The 20,609-nt window shown below is 36.1% G+C and overlaps 1 protein-coding gene across 7 annotated transcripts; it reads right to left on the bottom strand.

Annotated features, from left to right (window-relative positions):
* Positions 1 to 1,466: 1,466 nt before the first annotated feature.
* LOC137252537 (type 1 phosphatidylinositol 4,5-bisphosphate 4-phosphatase) lies at positions 1,467 to 17,918 on the bottom strand. 7 transcript variants are annotated; one of them, XM_067788420.1, is made up of 7 exons: positions 17,767 to 17,918; positions 16,975 to 17,124; positions 16,717 to 16,900; positions 11,566 to 11,747; positions 11,284 to 11,493; positions 11,051 to 11,215; positions 1,467 to 3,281 (listed from the first exon to the last, which is right to left on the bottom strand). In XM_067788420.1, the coding sequence occupies exons 3-7, from the start codon at positions 16,868 to 16,870 to the stop codon at positions 3,165 to 3,167; spliced, it is 828 nt and encodes a 275-aa protein (XP_067644521.1). In that variant the 5' UTR covers positions 16,871 to 16,900; positions 16,975 to 17,124; positions 17,767 to 17,918; the 3' UTR covers positions 1,467 to 3,164. The 7 variants fall into 7 exon arrangements, with proteins under 7 accessions (XP_067644521.1, XP_067644523.1, XP_067644524.1 ...); XM_067788422.1 differs by having other exon boundaries at positions 17,726 to 17,827; XM_067788423.1 differs by lacking the exon at positions 17,767 to 17,918 and adding an exon at positions 17,492 to 17,710.
* Positions 17,919 to 20,609: the final 2,691 nt, after the last annotated feature.

Here is a 20,609-nt window from a genome sequence, read left to right as displayed (position 1 = left end):
TTAGATAATGCTTAGGAGACCCATCTAGCGGTAACTAGCTACACAACATGTTGTACCGAAAAGCGGAGAGACAAATCTCGGTTGTATGGCTGTGTATAACCTATAGCTGAATCGGTTGCGATGAATAGAGGACACACACCATTTTTAGAGGTGATACATAAAATTAGTGTAGAGGTGAAACATAGACTAATGTTGACCGATCCCGTGATTTTTGAGGAACAACGTTATATGTGATAGTGACGTCTCACTCACAGCGGTTTTTACTCGTGATTGTGACTGAAACAAAACAAAAACAACAAAGGAAAATGAATTTGTATTTTTCCCTACGGATTGTGTTGCGAATGTTGCAGATGTCGCAGAAAAACTCTAAGGAACAGCCTCTACTAACGCACTCACTAGTAGCATATATATACTGTAACGAATTTAGTGGAAATTCCGCTTGTTTTACACCTTCTACTAACGTTCGTATCGCTAAACTGTTGAATAAATAACTCCAATATTCAATAATGCAAAATTGGTCTTTATTAGAATTTTGATAGTACTTCAAAATAACACTTATACTTCGCAACCAATAGCGTGCTTAAATCAAACTGATTACTACTACTACTACTCAGCTTCTGCTGCTTTTATACTCTCTGCCCAAATGTCTAGACGTTTCTTCTTCTAGAATCCTCTACATGGTCACCAGCTATACGCGCGTGTATTTGCAGTGTGTAACCATATGCGTGTGTATATGTGAGGGAAGTAGTAGCTGATGATGACATACGTTTGTGAGTATCTCTCTACATGATGATTAATTTGTTTACGTACATACAAGTGTGGCAGCCTGCTTTATTGTTGTTGTGGCTTTATTTACTTAGTATCAGAATAGACTGGGTCGAAAAAAAAGTTGCTAATGTCCACCCCTAAATTTAAAGATTATGTTGAAAGGGGTTTCGGAAAAATTAAATGGTATATTAACTTTGGTCCGATGTTTGTAACGTTGAGAAATATAGAAGATACACTCTCCATTAAGTATACCGAATTGATCAGGGCGACGAACTGAGTTGATATAGCCATGTCCGTCTGTCCGTCCATCCGTCCGTCTGTCTGTTTGAACGCAAACTAGTCCCTCAAATTTTGAGATATATATAGTATATATCCCATACAACCGATCTTTCATATAGATAGATCAAAAAAAAATAAAAAATAAAATTTTCCGAAACCCTCTCAACATAATTTTTAAATTTAGGTGCGGACATTAGCAACTTTTTTTGTATGGGGACCAACCCAGTCCATTGTGGAAATACCAAAAAATAATCGTTCAATTACACGTTCACTAATATCATCAAGCCGAATACGTATTAAGTCGCACGATCGCGTTTGTTTTAATCCGACAACCACGTTATGACGTGGCGGTTGATGTGCACCATTTCAGAACTAGTGCCATTCGCCGCAGGGATGTTAAATTAATAAAAAAAAATACCTTTCTTCGGTTTTACTTTTATTTATTTACAGTATATCGTAATAATCTAAATATATAATTGTATAAGTTCCATAATATTCATTTATTAATCATATTGTATATACATACTATGCATAATATGTATGTATATACGTATATTTTTTGTTATTAAAGAATTCATATTGGGTTTCCTGTCGATTTGCCCTCCATTATTCCTACTTCCCCTGCACTTTTGTTGAATTTTTTTTTTTTTTTTACTTTGAGTGTTTTGTATGAGCCGTTGAAGTAAATTGAGTTCATTAACTGATGTTTTTATGCATTTATTTCTTATTTTTATTATAATAATTTTTTTTTATTAGGTATTATAATTGTTAAGTTACCCAAAGAAGTTATTACAGGCTAATTAACAAATATGTGGTTTAGTTTTATAAACTGCCAGACAAATTCGTAAGCATAAAAACTGTCAACATTTGTTTCTAGGTTGCTGAACTGCGAAATTTTAAAAAGGAAGCGGGGACTTTACGTTTTATGTGTTAAATATTTTATGATTTATACGACGCGCATGCACTTTGTTCTTTTTTTTTTTACTTTTTAATATTCAGCCAGGGAATATGAACTTTGAATATACATACATAAAATGCACAAACATGAATTAAACAAAAAAGAAACAATAGTTTTTGATAAGAGAAAGAATTAAAAAAACTTACAAGAATTAACATAGAATATCGAGACATTAATTATAAATATAGAGCATAATGCATTAGGTTTGCGTGTTGAATCTCACAAAGTCTTGAACTATATTTCGGAAAAGTTTACCGAATACACAACGAACTGTGAAATACACATAAAAATAGTCGAATCATTTTGAGTTGTTGTTTTTGAATTGCAACAACCACTTTCAGTACAGTTTGGGCGCGCATTTGAATAACGACAATTTTTATGTTTTTTTTTTCACAGTCACCCAGTGAAACGTTATTTTGAAACCCGATTCAAAAACAAATTTACATGTACTATTTTTTGGTATATCGCACACAATTTTGAACATTCTGCAATCTACTTTTAAATAGTACCAGTAAATAGTAAATGCACTTCTACAGTTTCACAAAATCAATAGCTTGATAAAAAAAAATGTACAGAATGAAAACAGAAACAACTTCGAACCAAGCTAGAGAATAGCCTATAACCTGCTGAATTTTTCAAATTTATAAAATATTAAAATTTTGCATGCTTTATACAAGAAAAGCAAATACTTACAATAAATATCGAAAGTGGTTTAATGTGCATAACATTATTTTATACTAACACTTACATTCATTAGCCCTTAATTTAATTTGCTGCTATTTATGTTTGTATTAAAGTTACGCAAACTTTTTTTATAACAGACGCTTTTTTATGAATTATACTCCAATGCTTTTTGCTTTTTGTATTTTATTCTGAATAATGTATTTTTATGGCGTACAAATATTTCACATTATTTTTGGTATAGCTTAATTTCTTTTCTGAATGTAAGTAGTTATGTTAAATAGAACTTTTTCGCTTTTTCTATACCAGCCATTTTTTTTGTCAGGTTTTTTTTTTACTTACTTCGTTTCCCTGGCTTTGCTTTTATGTTTTGTTTTTTGTTTCATGAATATATGTATGTATGTATGCATGTGTATGTGTTGTATTATATTTTTTGTTAATATCAAAAGGAATGATACAAAGACTATTAAATACGCCCTTACATTGGACCATCTATGGCGCTCACTTTTAAACGGAAATAATAAATTGAACGTGCAAATAAAAATGCTGCAAGCAAAAATATGCCAACATATGCAATGAAAATCCCAGCGTGAGTCTGCAAAAGACAAATTGTAAGATAAGAATTAAAATAACAAGATACATATATATCAAAGGCGGGAAGTAATAATTATTTATTTAATTTGGAATCTGCAATAATTCCAGTTTTTTAAATTTTATCCAAAAATCAAGGCGAATCCATACAAGGTGATGTCAAAGCGAATTCAACCAATTCGCCGTGCAAGTAAATGTCAAGTCAAAAGAAAATTTTCATTGATTTTGATTAAGTAACTTTTTGTTTACAAGGCGTTGTATGGAAAATAATCAAGAAGAAGCAACCAGCTGTTGGAATAACAGCAGCTGGTACTGAATTCGACTTGCCAAAAATATTAAACAAAAATTATTACTTATATTTAAGAATTCATGAGCTTAACACCGGCTTATAATAATTGAATTTCAATCATTATGTTTTCTTATGGGTCCATTGCAATATGCCAGTAAATGTTTCTTTCTTTTCAGTTTCTCTTAGAAAACATAATAATTGAAATTCAATTATTATAAGCCGGTGTTAAGCTCATGAATTCTTAAATATAAGTATAAACTGAATACACCATTAAACAAACATACACAAAAATTATTACTTTTGAGTTCAAATTTTTCGATTCAAAGCAAGGCAAATCTATACTGATTCGCCTTGGATTCAACTTAATTATTAAATTTGATTTTAACTTCGCACGTTTTATTGTAAACTGATGAATTCAAAATTTTAATTTTTTGAGATATGTTCTAGTAGCTGATTTACTATATTATGTTTAGTTTAATATTATGTTCAATCAGATAAAAATAACGGAAATAATATTTACATCTTTATTTTATAAATTTCGTTCATGGCAAGGCGAATTCAGTAGCAGGTGTTGTTATCCCAACAGCTGATTGCTTCTTCTAATTATTTTCCATACACCGCCTTGTACTTTAATATGTCAGTTAATCGAAATCAATTAAAATTTTCTTTTGAGTTGACATTCTTCTGCACGGCGAAATTGTTAAATTAGCTTTGCCACAACCCAAGGCGAATTCATTACGGGTGGTGTTATCCCATCAGCTGATTGCTTCTTCTTGATAATTTTCCATACAAAGCCTTGTACAACAAAATGCCAGTTAATCGAAATCTATGAACATTTTCTTTTGACTTGACATTCATCTGCACGGCGAATTGATTGAATTCGCTTTGCCACCACCTGGTATAGATTCGCCTTGGCCACAACCTGGTATAGATTCGCCTTGATTCATGGTAAATGAATAAACCCGTGGCCGAATCGTAACATACGATCATGAGTCGAGTACGTTACGATTTGTGGTCCGATTTGGCTCATATTTGGAACACATAATACATACGAGAATAGAAAGCGACCTATGAAAAAATCGCCGCTAGGTGGCGCAAAGATCGAGATATTCAAAAAAGTCGTATTTGTGGTCCGATTTGGTCCATATTTGGAACACATAATACATACATGAATAGAAAACGACTTATGATGTCCGATTTGGCTCATATTTGGAACAAATATTACGTACAGTCCGGTAGAAATGACATCAAAATATCTTGGAGTTGGAGGAGGGACAAGCATACGTGGCGCAGTGTCGAGTAAAGTTCTTGGAAGGATTATGTATTGAGGAATTAGATTGTATCAAATTATTAGAAAAGTCCTTGCGGTAATGAGTCACTAAATGAACTAAATATATTGAGAAATAATAGGCAATTAAATAAAGACTAAAAACTTGAAAATAAAATAATTAAAAAACATGTTTTAAGTTAAACGGTTTTATTGAAAACAATACTTACATGAAGTAATAATAATACTAAAAGCTAGAAAATAATTAGGTAGGCCCTAGGTACTGGTACTAGTCATCACACTCCTCATCAATCTAGGGCGTTGATCAGACACTTAAATAAAAGCGTTGGACGCGGAAATTTCTATTGATAGTCATATATAAGACCAACTGAACCCTAATTCCATTTTTAGAAATTTCACGCGTCCAACGCTTTTATTTAATTGTCTGATCAACGCCCTAGATTGATGAGGAGTGTGATGACTAATACCTAGGAACTACCTAATTATTTTCTAGCTTTTAGTATTATTATTACTTCATGTAAGTATTGTTTTCAATAAAACCGTTTAACTTAAACAAATTTTTTTTTTATTATTTTATTTATCATTGCTATTTATCTTTTTGTTGTGCTATAAAAGATCTTAGATCTTATTGTACTAATACTCTTTTTGCAATAAATGAAATGAAAATGAAATTCAGTTCCGCTAAATCTGGCCTACTATTAAATTACGAAAATGGTGACAGTGTTTTGTAAGTGAAAATTTAATTGCAACCTCATATATCTTTTTATCAAAGAAGCCTTAAATGATGCAAGTGGGGTGTAATCAGTAATTTTGCTATTTTGTCCTGGCTCTGTTACCCCGAAGTATCCTCAAATTAAACTGGAATGATCTCAAAATGACCTGGAAGTACCATGAAATAGTCCCCAAGATCATAAAGAAAAGTCCACAAATTGATGGCGAAATTACCACGGGAGGTCCCGAAATAGTATACTAAAGCATCCCGATATTGCCCGGAAGTGAACGCCAAATTACCTCGGGAGAATCCTGAAATAGGTCAGGAATATATCACATATTGACCTCAAAATTACCAGGGAGAGCCACGAAATAATCCCCAAAATTATCTTAAAATTACCTCGAAAAAGCCTCCAAAACCATCTCATAAATGGCACCGGGAGAACCACGAAATAGTATCCAAGGTCAGCAGGAAATTACCAAAAATTGACCTCGAAATCATCCCGGAAGGACCAAAAAAAGGTCTCCAAATGATCCCAAAATAACCAAAAATAATCCCTGAAACCTTCCGAGAGTGACCAATATGGTCCCGAAATGACCACGAAAGACAACGCCCCACCTACCCTACAGCTCTTCCCCAAGAAGCATATCGTTCGTAGTTATTATTTTTCTATTTTCTGTGCTCTAAAACGCGACGTAGAACATAACAGCGCTAGAGAATTTTTATCACTTTTTATGCAATTTCTTTAATCGTCGACCATGTACGGTTATTCGATTTTAACTAATCGATTCTGATAATCGAATATTAGAGCATTGGAATAATTCGAATAATCGAATATCACGAGCTCTAATCATCATGCCGAATCAAGGCGAATAGATACCAAGTGGTGGCAAAGCCAATTCAATCAATTCGCCGTGCAGAAGAATGCCAAGTCAAAAGAAAATTTTCATTGATTTCGATTAACTGGCTCCAATATGCCAAGGCGTTGTATGGAAAATAATCAAGAAGAAGCAATCAGCTGTTGGGATAACAACACCTGGTATTGAATTCGCCTTGATGCCGAATACTAATTACGTGGAAGGATCACGTATGTTATAATCCGAAAACTATGCTTTTACGTGACGAATCATACAATCACGGATGTTATGATTTGGCTCCTCTGTTCCACTCATATATATATTGTGGGGAATATTAGCATTACTATGCTGTTAGTAAATAATCACAACGACAATTCATTCAAGCATCCACTCTTATTTACATGTACACATACAAGGCGACGAAGAATATCTCACATACACATATGTAGTCATCAGCTAAGAACAGAAGTTGATACTCACATATACACACATATGGCTAGTAGAAAAGCATAAACTACAAATATACATGTATGTATATAGCTGGTAACAAAGCATGAGATACAATTGTTCTCGAAGACATTTTTGCGAAATGACTAGAGATTAGGAGAACTGGGTGAACGAGAAAACCAAGAGTATAAAAGCAGCGCAAGCTGAGGAATCAGTAATCAGTTTGATTTAAACACGCTTTTGTGAAGTACGTGTACTGAAATATAATTGTCCAACTCCCAAAGTAGACTAAATAAAGGCCATATTGCAATACGGAATATTGGAGTTATTTATTCGACAGTTCAGCGATACGAACGTTAGCAGAAGGTGTATAATAGCGAGGATTTCCCTAAATTCGTTAAAATATATATATTGTTGACACAATAAGGGATTTTTGACAGTTCATAAATTTTCTTGTTTATAATGACCAATAGGTTTATGGCAGGTTGAATTCAAAACAGAATACCTGACAAGTATACAATGAATTGTATTCTGTTATTCCGATAATCAATTTTAGTTTATTTTAGGTGCAAATTTAAATGGCATAGGTGAAAAACCAGGGCTGCAAACCGGTTCGAACATGGCCCGTTCATAAACCGAAACAAAACCCATAAAAAAAATTTAGTTCGGTTCAAAATTAAATTTAAATTAATTCCTAATTCTTCAGCCAACTACAGAACTTGAAAAACTTAATATCTTCTTTCCTAGACTGGTATTTCGTATTTTCAAATTTCCAATCATTATTTTTTAACTCAAGAGTAATGACCACAATATGCGCCCGTGTTGTGTAGATCGTTTGTCTTCTATATGAATATGTATAGCTAAAGACTTGGATACTAAGGGCTAGAGCTATGTTTTATAAAAACTAGAAAGTTTCCCATACGACTTGTATGGAAAACCTAATGTCGCGATGACGCACCTCTTAACATTAAAATTAAAAGCTTAAATTTTTACAGGCAATGTTTTTAGATACCCTGAGCAATGTTTTGATGATGAGCCAACACTGCCCAGGGGCTTAAGGAACCATCTCCGTAAGCATTATGAGAAAATACGGCATCTGAGAACTCAGCCGTATGAAGCCAAAACACACAAGCAGGTCCTCAGTGCGTCGGACCTTTATGCCAGGAATTGCCCGGGGAATCCAGTACTCAAAGAACAGTACTCAAAACTTGGGGAAGAGGAACGCACACTCCCCAGGGAAACGCGAGTCACTCTAGCTCAACTTCGATCTGGATACTGTAACAGGTTAAACTCTTAACTCCGACATACAAAATGTATGCCCTGCTTGCAATATGTCCCCACATGACACCAACCATCTCTTTAATTGTAATGTGGAACCAACGCCTCTAACACTGCTATCATTATGTTCCACCCCTGTTGAAACAGCAAGTTTCCTTGGACTCCCGTTAGAGGATATTGATGACAATTTGTGATCGGTCGCACATATTGGATGAGGCACATGTTATCGGTTTGTGTCACACGGCGACAAGGAAGAGTGATTGGCATTCTAATGAATTCATGGAATTTGCTCCATCTAAATTGAAGTTGCGTGCAAAAAGGGATCAAGGGTCGAAGATCCCTGCTTGCGTAAAATAGCTCAATAGGAAGAAGAGGTCCAGTTTTATACCCACACCAAATATTTTTTTATATTTCTGAAACTGACTTCGTGAAATTTTATATTTGCCCATTCTCATTAACATACCGCTGTTGCTTCTATGTTATATACAACAAGAAAGGAAGGCTAAGTTCGGGTGTAACCGAACATTACATACTCAGCTGAGAGCTTTGGAGACAAAATAAGGGAAAATCACCATGTAGGAAAATGAACCTAAAGTAACCCTGGAATGTGTTTGTAGGACACGGGTATAAAATGGAAGGTATTAAAGAGTATTTTAAAAGGGAGTTAGCCATAGTTCTATAGATGGACGCCATTTCGGGATATCGCCATAAAGGTGGACCAGGGATGACTCTAGAATGCGTTTGTACGATATGGGTATCAACTGAAAGGTATTAATGAGTATTTTAAAAGGGAGTGGGCCTTAGTTCTATAGGTGGACGCCTTTTCGAGATATCGCCATAAAGGTGGACCAGGTGTGACTCTACAATGCATTTGTACGATATGGCTATCAAATTAAAGGTATTAAAGAGGGTTTTAATAGGGAGTGGCCCTTAGATGTATATGTGAAAGCGTTTTCGAGATATCGACCAAAATGTGGGCCAGGGTGACACAGATTGTTGATTTCGCCCTGCAAAACTTTTTCATTTTCTTCTACTTAATATGGTAGGTGTTACACCCATTTTACAAAGTTTTTTTAAGTTATATTTTGCGTGAATAAACCAATCAAATTACCATGTTTCATCCCTTTTTTTTATTTGGTATAGAATTATGGCATTTTATTCATTTTTCGTAAAGATAAAGTGAGTTCAGATAAGTATGTGAACTAAGTTTGGTAAAGATATATCGATTTTTGTTCAAGTTATCGTGTTAACGGCCGAGCGGAAGGACAGACGGTCGACTGTGTATAAAAACTGGGCTTGACCTAAACCGATTTCGCCCTTTTTAGCAGAAAACGGTTATCGTCATAGAATCTATGCCCCTACCAAAATTCACAAGGATTGGTAAATTTTTGTTCGACTTATGTCATTAAAAGTATTCTAGATACATTAAATGAAAAAGGGCGGGGCCACGCCCATTTTGAAATTATCTTTCAGTTTTGTATTTTGTTGCACCATATCATTACTGGAGTTGAATGTTGACATAATTTACTTATATACTGTAAAGATATTAACTTTTTTTTTTAAATTTTTACTTAAAAAAAAATTTTTTTTTGAAGTGGGCGTGGTCGTTCTCCGATTTTGCAAATTTTTATTAAGCATACATATAGTAATAGGGGTAACGTTCCTGCCAAATTTCATCCTGATATCTTCAAAGACTGCCAAATCACAGCTTGCAAAACTTCTAAATTACCTTCTTTTAAAAGTGGGCGGTGCCACGCCCATTGTGCGGGATTCAAGGGGTTGTGTAGCGCAATATATAGCTTCTCCAACCCAATTGTCAACCTCACCTTCGAGTGGCGAATCCCGTTTCACTAACAGACGAGGCTCTGGCGACCCCAAGCTCCTCATGGAACTTGGGGGTGGGGAGGGAGGCAATGGCCTGAAGGTTTATTGTGGCCACATAAATCGTTCCCGAGATGGTCGGGCTAGCACCTTAATGGTGCTATGGTACCGGAGCGTACCGGATCTGTATCCGGCAAAGGACCATCACATCGATAACACTCCCCAAAGCCTTCGGGGAGTAACCTAATCGCTACAACAACAACAACAACACGCCCATTGTGCAACATTTTACTAATTTTCTATTCTGCGTCATAAGTTAAACTCACCTACCAAGTTTCATCGCTTTATCCGTCTTTGGTAATGAATTATCGCACTTTTTCGAATTTTCGAAATATTCGATATCGAAAAAGTGGGCGTGGTTATAGTCCGATATCGTTTTAAATAGCGATCTGAGATGAGTACCCAGGAATCTACATACCAAATTTCATCAAGATACCTCAAAATTTACTCAAGCTATCGTGTTAACGAACATACGGACGGACGGACTAATTGAATTTCTTTTTTCTCCCAGATCATTTTGATATATCTATATCTATCTCGATTAGTTCATGCCGTAACGTATGCGAACAAAATTAATATACTCTGTGAGCTCTGCTCAGCTGAGTATAAAAAGATAACAAATATCTTCAATTTATTTCGTCATTTTTGGCTAAATTTGTGAAAAATGGATTTGGTCAACATATACATCGGAAAGATTTTTTATGAAATATACTATATTTTAAGAATATATTTCAAATACTACAACAACAAAAATGCTATATATATCAAATGCCTGAAACACAAAAAGCTTAAAACGTAGTTTTCATAGAAGATCCCTTTTTGCACGCAACTTCTCAATTGATATTTAATCCGTTGAGATACAAGATTTTTGCTCCTGATCGCTAAGGACACGGACAGACGAGAGTTTGGCTTTGTTTGTAAGAACTAAAGCCATATTTATTTTTAACTCAATTGCATTATAACGTTACAAAATACAACTAGGTATAAAATTCCAATTGAAGCACAACGAATCAAGTCTTACCTTTGAATATTGGTACGTGCCGACTGTTATACCAATACCCGCAATAAGGAACAGCAGTCCAAGTATAGAAAATGAAATACCACGTCCACAAGCGAAACGCGAGCCCACAGATGACACTTTCCTGCAGTGAGGACAACGCGCCAAAGCATTGTGAAAGGTATTGAACTAAAGAAGCGATAAAAAACCAAATATGTAAGAAGTTTCTGGAAATTAAATAAAATATATATAAATACCAAGAAAGTATCCGAACAGTGACCACAAGTTACCCGACACATGCCGGGCATAGCCGGCACGGGCGGGGTAACTGGGCTGGGTGCTAAATTAATAATACGTTTGCAATTAGGGCGAGGACAAGCAATACGCTGCGAGGAGCTCTTACAAATTAACAAACAATTACATGGGCAACGTACATATTTCTTGCCCGGTGGAGCATTACGTATTGGCTAAAGATGAAGACCAGAATATTAGAAAATTATATTTTGAAACAATCAAGATTTTTAAAATTATTTGATTACCGTTGCTTCATTGCAATGACTGCATTTCACCACATGCTGATCCCGTTTGGTTGTGATATCAATCATATTTTGGCATACACGACATGTAACCATTGGTACACCACCGGTGCCAGTATTCGCCTGGTATGGAGGTGGCAGTTCATCAGGGCCCACAAAAGGCACATTTGCCTGCGATACACCACCTAGAGAGTGATTAAATAGAATTATAAAATTATTTATGCGTTAAGAGAATCTTTTCTTAAGTTATTTGAGAATTTATTTATTTACGATCGCTTTTAATTATTTACTATTATAGATTTTAAAAAATTATCACAAATTCCACCTTTTTGGTAGAACAAATACATGTTAGATGCTTCGATTGGAATGTCATGTGAAAACTGAATAGCAAATATGTTTTAAACTGCAAATTCAAAAACAAAAATAAAAGTGTTACATGAGTTTTGACATAAAGGGTGGGGAATGCATGAATAAGTTTTATTGAAAGCGTAGCGCCTTACTTTGGTAAGAGAGATAGAGATCTATGTCAATGACAGCAATTGATGTAATCTAGCAATCTTCAAAGCGCATCTACTTATGACTAAATGTGTTGCATCTAAATTATTTAAACAAACATATATACGTTCCATATAGAAAAGCAAGTCTTCATATAGATTCATGTATATATAATTCTTCTCGAGATGTGGCTGCAACTGAATGACTCCGATAGGCCTAAGTGAAGGAATTTTTGTTGCCCCACCAGCGGGTTAGGGGGTCAGAATATACCCGCGGTAGGTATGCCTGTCGTAAGCGGCGACTAAAATACCAGATTCAAGGTGCTGTGTAGCGCAACCCTTCAGGTTGCCAGCGCAATATATAGCTTCCCCAAACCCAATTGTCACCCTCACCTATCCGTGGCGAATCCTGTTTCACTAACAGACGAGGCTCTGGCGACCCCAAGCTCCTCATGGAACTTGGGGGTGGGGAGGGAGGCAATGGCCTGAAGGTTTATTGTGGCCACATAAATCGTTCCCGAGATGGTCGGGCTAGCACCTTAATGGTGCTATGGTACCGGAGCGTACCGGATCTGTATCCGGCAAAGGACCATCACATCGATAACACTCCCCAAAGCCTTCGGGGAGAAACCTTATCGCTCCAACAACAACAACAACAAGGAATTTTTGTTAGTTACTGAACGTTTTCGATTAAGACTCGGCCTATCAACTGGCAGGAATCTTTTAAACCCTCGGCGAGTATTTTTCTCTTTACAATATAAAGATGTTTTGTGTGTTCAATAAGGTTGTTGATGTATTAAGGGCAAGAAAACTCATGAAAAGGATAAGTAGAATATTTCCAATGTCCTTTTCCTATGTTGTTGTTGTTGTAGCGATAAGGGCACTCCCCGAAGGCTTTGGGGAGTGTTATCGATGATGATGGTCCTTTGTCTGATATATATCCGGTACTTTCCGTTTCCGGTACTCACCATTAAGGTGCTAGCCGGACCATAGCGGGAACGATTTAATATGACCACATTGCACCTCCTAGACCATCTCGCCATTCATATTTGCAACAGGATTTGCCTCGCATAGGAGAGGTTGACAATTGGGTTAAGGAAGCTTCGAATTGCGCTGATCAGTCCCTTAAATTACCAACCCCCACTTTCTTTTGTCGGAAAACAACCTGTTTCTCTCGAGCAGCACTTCAATCCTAGCAATTATAAATAAAGTATATCTATCGACACGCGCCATTGGCAGCAGGGAAAAGTAGGTGGACAATATCTTGATATACCTTGAGTGGTCGGGTTAAGGGGCTTAGAGTATTCCCGCGGTGGGCATGCCTGTACTAAGCTGAAGGTTCTTGACCGTTCCAAAAACGTTCCGAATCTATATCCGGTAAAGGACCATCATCACCGATCATACTCGCCAAAGCCTGGGAGAGTCTTTATCACTACAAGAGAAAGTTTATGAAAGGCCAGACTGTTTATATGTTCTGTAAAAGATGTTTAAAGTTAACAGAGCCACCCTACAACTCCCCAGGGGTTAAGAAACTTAAAATGTTCCCGAGGTCGACATACCAGTCATAAGAGCCAAAGTACGCGGATCTAAAGATTCGGGGGATGAAAAAATATGTAGTTCCCGAGATAGTCATACAATAAAGAAGTGCCGGAGCGTTTCGGATTCAATTCTGCAAAGGGCTGCCCATATCCTAAGCCTTCGGCAAGTGTTCTTATGGTCTAAACAAATTCAATAACATCACAGAAATGTCCCAGCCGACTGAGTAGCTTGGAATATTCCCATGTTAAGGATGTCTGTCGTAAGAGGCGACTGAAATTCACAGGCCGAAAAAAAATCAACAAAAAATTACAACAAAAAACCAACAATAACCTAAAATATAGCAAAACCACAGAACCTCGCTTAGCAAAAAATGTATGTAAATAGGTGACCTTTTAACGACAATGGTTCACAAAGGAGTGCGGATGGGTAAAACTCTCCTTAGGCTTCGCAGTGTTTTTGGCGTCGCAATAATACCTCTTTCTGAGCATTTAGAAAAGACATTCGTACGATGGGAAAAAGTCAGCGCACTTGGTACGTTCGGACTTTGTGTATTTTGGATCCAGTGTTAACACAGAATATAATCTCTACCTAGAAATCCAATTTTGTAACAAGTGCTGTTGTTGTAGTAAACAATTGGATTAAGTAGATAAATAAAAAGTGAAGTACCTAGTCTCTCGTTGAACATCATCAATGTATGACGTGGTCTTATCACACCCCTCCCAATATGTTTTTTTCTCAACTTCTTGCCCAGATAGTGCTTTTCGAACCGGTAGCCGAGATCTTCCACTCAACCTTATATATTTAATAAATATATATATTAGGGTGGGTCGATTTGTATGGATTAAAGTTAACCGATATCGCACCACCGATTTTTCGATAGGATTTGGGCTCAGGAAAAAAGTTCCACTACGTATACCCAAAAAAATAATTTTCGAGCCTGCGAAATTTCATTTTTTTGACTTTGATTTTTAAGGTTTTTTTATGACCTACTAAATATATATATATATTTACCCTGTCCGGCCCATTTTTGGGTCGGACAGTGTACATGAAAATTTTACTAAAAAATTAAAATTTGCTTAGTAGGTCATGAAAAAACCTTAAAAATCAAAGACGAAAAAAAGTAAAAAAAAAAAAGAAATTTCGCAGGCTCGAGGGTGGCACATCCAGTCTCGGAATCTATGGGTCATACTGAGTAATATTGTCCATTGGACCATAGGTCTGAAATGAATTTCGAGCCTCCCTAATTTTGTTAGAAAATCTTATATCCCAATCCGAATAGCGGCTCTCACAAATAAAATACATGAAAATAAATGTCAAATTCGGATTCGGATTGGGATATAAAATTTTCTAATAAAATTAGGGAAGCTTGAAATTCATTTCCTCTGAACAATATTACTCAGTATGACCCATAGATTCAGAAACTGGATGTGCACCTGAAGTTTTTTCCCCATACAATTTGACCCGTCCTAATATACATATTTTCACTAGTTTTCCAAAATAGACCAAAAAAACTAGTTTGACAGCTGTATTTTATATTCCTTATAATATGAAGTACCCAAATGGGTTATGAAAAATCCCGCTGTGTATTCAAATCAGTTTTTTGTTCTAAACTCAGTTCAATTTAGTTAAAACGTCAGAGAGAGCTTTTTGCTATCCGAACGAAAATTATTTTATACACAATATTTCTTATAGAGGTTTCTGCAAAGCATAGAAATTATTAGTAGCGTTTATGTTGAATCATGTTTTCAGAATGATACAAACGTGGCTAAAGTGTTAGAGCTCTCAAGAAATATATCATTAAAAACGTTAACGGCGGACAGACAGACAAGCTAACGTGGCCCAATTAAAATCTTTTTGGACATTGATAATATTGATGTTCGGAGTCTATGCCTATGTTGAAAAATGTGTACTGTTAGAGGGTTTTGCTTTAAAAAAATATTTTGCTGCTGATAGGGAAATTTTTATAGTGAGAGTTATTATCATTATATATATGTATATTAGGGTGGATCAAATTTATTGTCGAAAAGGCACATCCAGTTTCTGAATCTATGGGTCATACTGAGTAATATTGCCCATGGGACCATAGGTCTGAAATGAATTTCGAGCCTCCCTAATTTTGTTAGAAAATATTTTTTTTTAGAAATTTTTATCATTATTTTTGTGAGAAAATATTTTGGGCTATTTAAAAATTGAATTTGCAATATAGAAAAGTAAAATATTCGTCGCTATAGGGCGCTTTCCTACTATTTTTCGCATTTTATCGGTTCTTTTTGGGGAAAATCGACGAATTTGTTGCAAAAATCGACGAATACTTTACTTTTCCATATTGCAAATTCAATTTTCAGGAAGCCCAAAATATGCTCTAACAAAAATTATAAAAAAAATTTGCAAAAAAAAAAAAAAAATTTTAACAAAATTATGGAGGCTCGAAATTCATTCCAGACCTATGGTCCCATGGACAATATTACTTAGTATGACCCATAGATTCAGAAACTGCATGTGCACCTGAAGTATTTTTCCCGTACAATTTAACCCGCCCTAATGTATATATATATATATATATATATGACAGCTTTCAAATATGAAATGCTTCCATTCGAGTCGAGTTACAGAACAAGCCCTAGTGATGCATACACAAATACATATATGTATATGTAAATACCGATAATAAAATTATGATAGGATATTCTGAAAAAACAATTCATCGAATATGGGGCTTTTGGGTATCTCTGTTTATGCCTGTGTTTGTTAGTAACCTAAACAGAAAATTATGAAGCAAGATATAAAAAAACCTCTTTTAAATAACCTCATGATGTAGATGTGTGTTCAAAATGCAGCCGCCGCATATTGACACCACCCGCGTCTCTATCACAACATTACAAATCTCAACTAATTCACACTTATGAGGTTTCTATGACTGCATTATGTTCATTGTTACTTTAGTTTACCGTTAATTTAATTTTCTGACTGTATCTGCAGCATCTAATGCTTAGCATATTTTTAGTGTCAGTGGTTATCTACCGGGTTAATGAACTTACATAAATTCCATAATAAAACGAGCTGATATACATTTTGTGCATATAAGTATGTATTAGGCATGCTTAAACAATCAAACATTTACCTGTTGTAGAATTAGCGTCAGCTCCAACTATTACTGCTCCCCCGGCACCGCCACCACCTTGTAAATTATCTTGTTCAGCGGTTGCTTGCGTAGTTGCATACGTATTATTGGTTTCTTCATTATTAATGAGACTCTGCTTTTCGGGATCAGCCATTATTTAAAGTAAATAAATTTTTGCTAACAACTATATAACAAAAGCAAAAAAAAAACGATGATTATATATTATAACTTGGAAGCCCAAATGCTTAAACAAAATACCAATGAATTTAGGCCTGCTCTGCTCTACGCTAGAATATCTTCTTCAGTTCTTTTGTGTTAGTTAACTTGACTGATGCACCTTAGACAATTCTGGTTATTTATGTTATATTACATGTAATTCTTTGTTCTCGCGTCTGATTACCCTTGCAACTACAAAATAAAGCAAACATAAATACTTTATCTACTGTACGTATTGCGATATACATTAAATTAATAAATGTTAATCAATAATCAATTTGTAAACTTCTTTCCCCCTTTCTGTTTTAGTCAAGATACTTAAGTTAATTGTACAATTCTATCGCAGATCATTTAATAGCGTTATTGCCATTTGATTCCAGTAATAATATACTATGTAAATTCGTCATACCGGCAATGAAGGTGGTTGTGAGTCTCCCCCTTCCTAGATCGAATTTCCTATCAATTCTCCATAGCCTAAATTTTGCTACTCCTCTTTCTACTTTTCAAAGAGGTGCTGTCATTAAGTCTTGAATTCTATTCCCTGATAACTTATACCAACATTTCTTGCTGCATTAAAAAACGCATTTCTCGCTTTCTGTTGTTTTCTTTTTGCATATTCGTATGTTTGCTACTTTTTTGTCTTCTCATTTCTTTGTTTGCTCAATTTGTTTTATGATTCGCATTTGTCCTTTGCCGTTTTTCAATTGTGAAATTTGCATACGTTTAAAAACACGAAAATAACAAAAGAAGCCGGTTGGTTTTATAAATTATGTAAACTTGAACATTTAATAACCTATATTCTGTTGCTTTGAAGTAATTTAATTCACTTTTTACCAATTTTTCTGCAAATTTTTGGAGAGCTAATCGGAATCCTCCCAAACGTAGCGAAATGGTTGACTTGCGTAGAGTTGTATTTTAAGTGCCGCAGTTGTGGAAAAGTGCGGTAATCAGTGTGCTTACAGTACAACCAGATTAGATCGAAACACTTACGTGAAATGCCGCAACATGTTGAAAAATAAAGATTACGTTCTGAGAAGGATAGCATGTAATATATACATTAGCCGTGTTTTTTATACACGCGTATACGTTTACGTTTGCGCGTGAAAAAAAAAACGCCTATCCTCGCTTAGATAATGCTTAGGAGACCCATCTAGCGGCAGTGGTTAAATAACTAGCTACAGCCACAGGGTGTACCGAAAAGCGGAGACACAACCCTCTGATGGCCTTAAAGCTCCATTAAGCTGGAGTCATTGGTGCTTTATCGGTAACCGTATCGGTAACCTTTTAACAGCTGATTCGACCAACCTTATGAGAATCAATGCAATCGATTATTGGTGCCGCTAAGGTCGTAACCGTATCGTAGCCAACCAATTGGGTTTTGGTTTACCGTCGTAACGATAAACAGCTGATTACGTTAGGGATACGGATACAGCGATACGACATACGGCACCAATGACTCCGGCTTTACTGATACTTAGCATAGACTTGACTTGACTTGAGAACTGTCACTTACAGTTCTGTTAAATGAACAGTGCATGTTACTGATTACTCAAAACTTGGCAACACTTAACTTGACTTAGAAGTCTGTTGAATTTTGATTTTCTATGTAAGTTCTAAGTGACGTTTACATTTTGAGATGCCATTTGTTTGTTTCCATGTCATTTTGACATTTTGTCATACAAATTGACATTTAAAAAGTAAATTTCAAACCTGATTATGATGCCAGATTGTATGCGCTAAGTGGAGTATAATCGTGGCTAAGTTGCCAAGTTTACGCCAAGTCAAGTCAAGTCTATGCTAAGTATCAGTAATGGAGCCTTTAGGGTATAACATATAGCTAAAACAGGTTGCGATGAATTGTGGACACACATAGAATACTTAGAATTAGTGTAGAGGGTGACACAAAAACACATATTTCAGTTACATCTGAGTATAATGCGCATTGAAATTTATTAGTACAGTATTAGCTGTGTTTTTTTTCACGTCTATACACGTTTACGCTTAAACTTATATGGACTGCTAAGCGACAAACTTTAAATACACCTCTGAAATTGCTACGCATAAAATTAGTACTACTAAATTTCAATACGCATTATACTCAGATGTAACTGAAACATGTGTCCATGTTTCACCCTCTGCACTAATTCCATGTATTCTATGTGCGTCCACTATCTATCACAACTGATTCAGCTATATGTTATACACAGAACTACAACAGAGGGTTGTGTGTCCGCTTTTCGGTACACCCTGTAGCTGTAGATGGTTGTTTAACCACTGCCGCTAGATGGGTCTCTTAAGCATTATCTAAGCGAGAATAGGCGTTTTTCACGCGCAATCAAAACATATACGTGTGTAAAAAAAACACGGCTATTATCCACACTGAAAATGTGCAAATATATCTTGGCTAAATTGTTTATTTCCAATTTCGGTTAATTGGCACCGAGTAGACGATGCCTGTCGTAAACTATTACCTAGATTAAGGCCTGGTTTTTCAGTACGAGTTTAACTAGAGTAATCTCATTCTGTTTCTCTTTTTATCGCCCACTGCAGATAGCCGGTCCTCATTTTTGCTCGGTCTTATACGCCGTCATATTGAACATCCTGTCAAAACGCTAAAAAAGAGCCATCTTGAACATCCCCCGCTGCATATATCAATCAGCCAAGTGAACCCTCCTGAATTTCGCTAAAGAGGGCTCGGGCATAGGTAAAGTCATATCGTCCCGAAGCACGGAGGAATTGAGAGAGAATATCCCTATCTCTCAACTCCCTAGGGATGATATCCTCAGGCAGATAGTCTATGAGAAAAGGTATAAAGTAGAATTGGTAGACAAGGGTACGTAGGAGGAAAGCAGAATTGAGTACATTCATCAGCTAAATAGAATAGTATGGTATACCGATGGTTCGAAGATGCCAGAGGGGATCGGATCTGGAGTCGTTGGACCCAGAGTCAAGATATCAACGCCTCTGGGAGCATACCCGAGCATATTTCAAGCGGAAGTATTCGCCATAAGCCAGTGTGCTGACCTGAATCTTCAGCGCGAATACTGCTATGAAACGACTGGCATACTCAGTGACAGTCAGGCCGCCCTCAAGGCGATCTCGGCGTCTGAAATAAAATCAGCACTAGTCCTTGAGTGCGTTGGAAAGCTAAGTCAACTAGGAGCACACAACGAACTGCTGTTGGCCTGGGTTCCTGGCCACAGGGGAGTTGACGTGTTATGGTAACGCATCTACAGTGGAAGCAGTAAGGAAGGCGGTCGGCATGATGTAGTGGTGCACAGTGGCTAGTCATTGTCGGCTGGGGCGGGTCCTTGCCAACCTTACTGTTCCTGCGCCATAAACAGAAAAAAAGTTCCTATCATGCCTATCAAAACGAGCAGCTGTCAAATTCAAAAAAAAAACCTAACAGAAGCGCAGAGACAACTCAAAACGCTTAAAAATTCAAAATAAAACAACATCCGGCCGAACCGGATGTCACGGACAGACCGTTGACATTCAAAATCTAAATTCAAAAAAAAAATTCAAAAATTTAAAATTCAAAAAAAAATAACCGCAAAAAAATTTACCGAACCGGACATGGCCGGTTACCAACGCTGAATATCGAAAATAAAAAAAAAAGCTGAAAATTAAAATACAACAAAGAAAAGGGCCGAATATACATAGGGGGCGCCGCGGGT

Source organism: Eurosta solidaginis, chromosome 5 (genome assembly GCF_040869045.1).
Source record: "Eurosta solidaginis isolate ZX-2024a chromosome 5, ASM4086904v1, whole genome shotgun sequence".
In the NCBI taxonomy this organism is placed as follows: Eukaryota; Metazoa; Arthropoda; class Insecta; order Diptera; family Tephritidae; genus Eurosta; species Eurosta solidaginis.
Note: the sequence above shows the minus strand (reverse complement) of the source record. Positions and strands in the feature narration are given on the sequence as shown.

Bases quoted from the DNA above. Each gene is read 5' to 3' on its own strand.
- LOC137252537 (XM_067788420.1), bottom strand. From the start codon at position 16,870: ATGGCTGATCCCGAAAAGCAGAGTCTCATTAATAATGAAGAAACCAAT. The intron at 11,748-16,716 runs GTAAATGTTTGA...ATCACTCTCTAG, and splicing joins TGACGCTAATTCTACAACAG to GTGGTGTATCGCAGGCAAAT. The intron at 3,282-11,050 runs GTAAGACTTGAT...TGTCTTTTGCAG, and splicing joins GCACGTACCAATATTCAAAG to ACTCACGCTGGGATTTTCAT.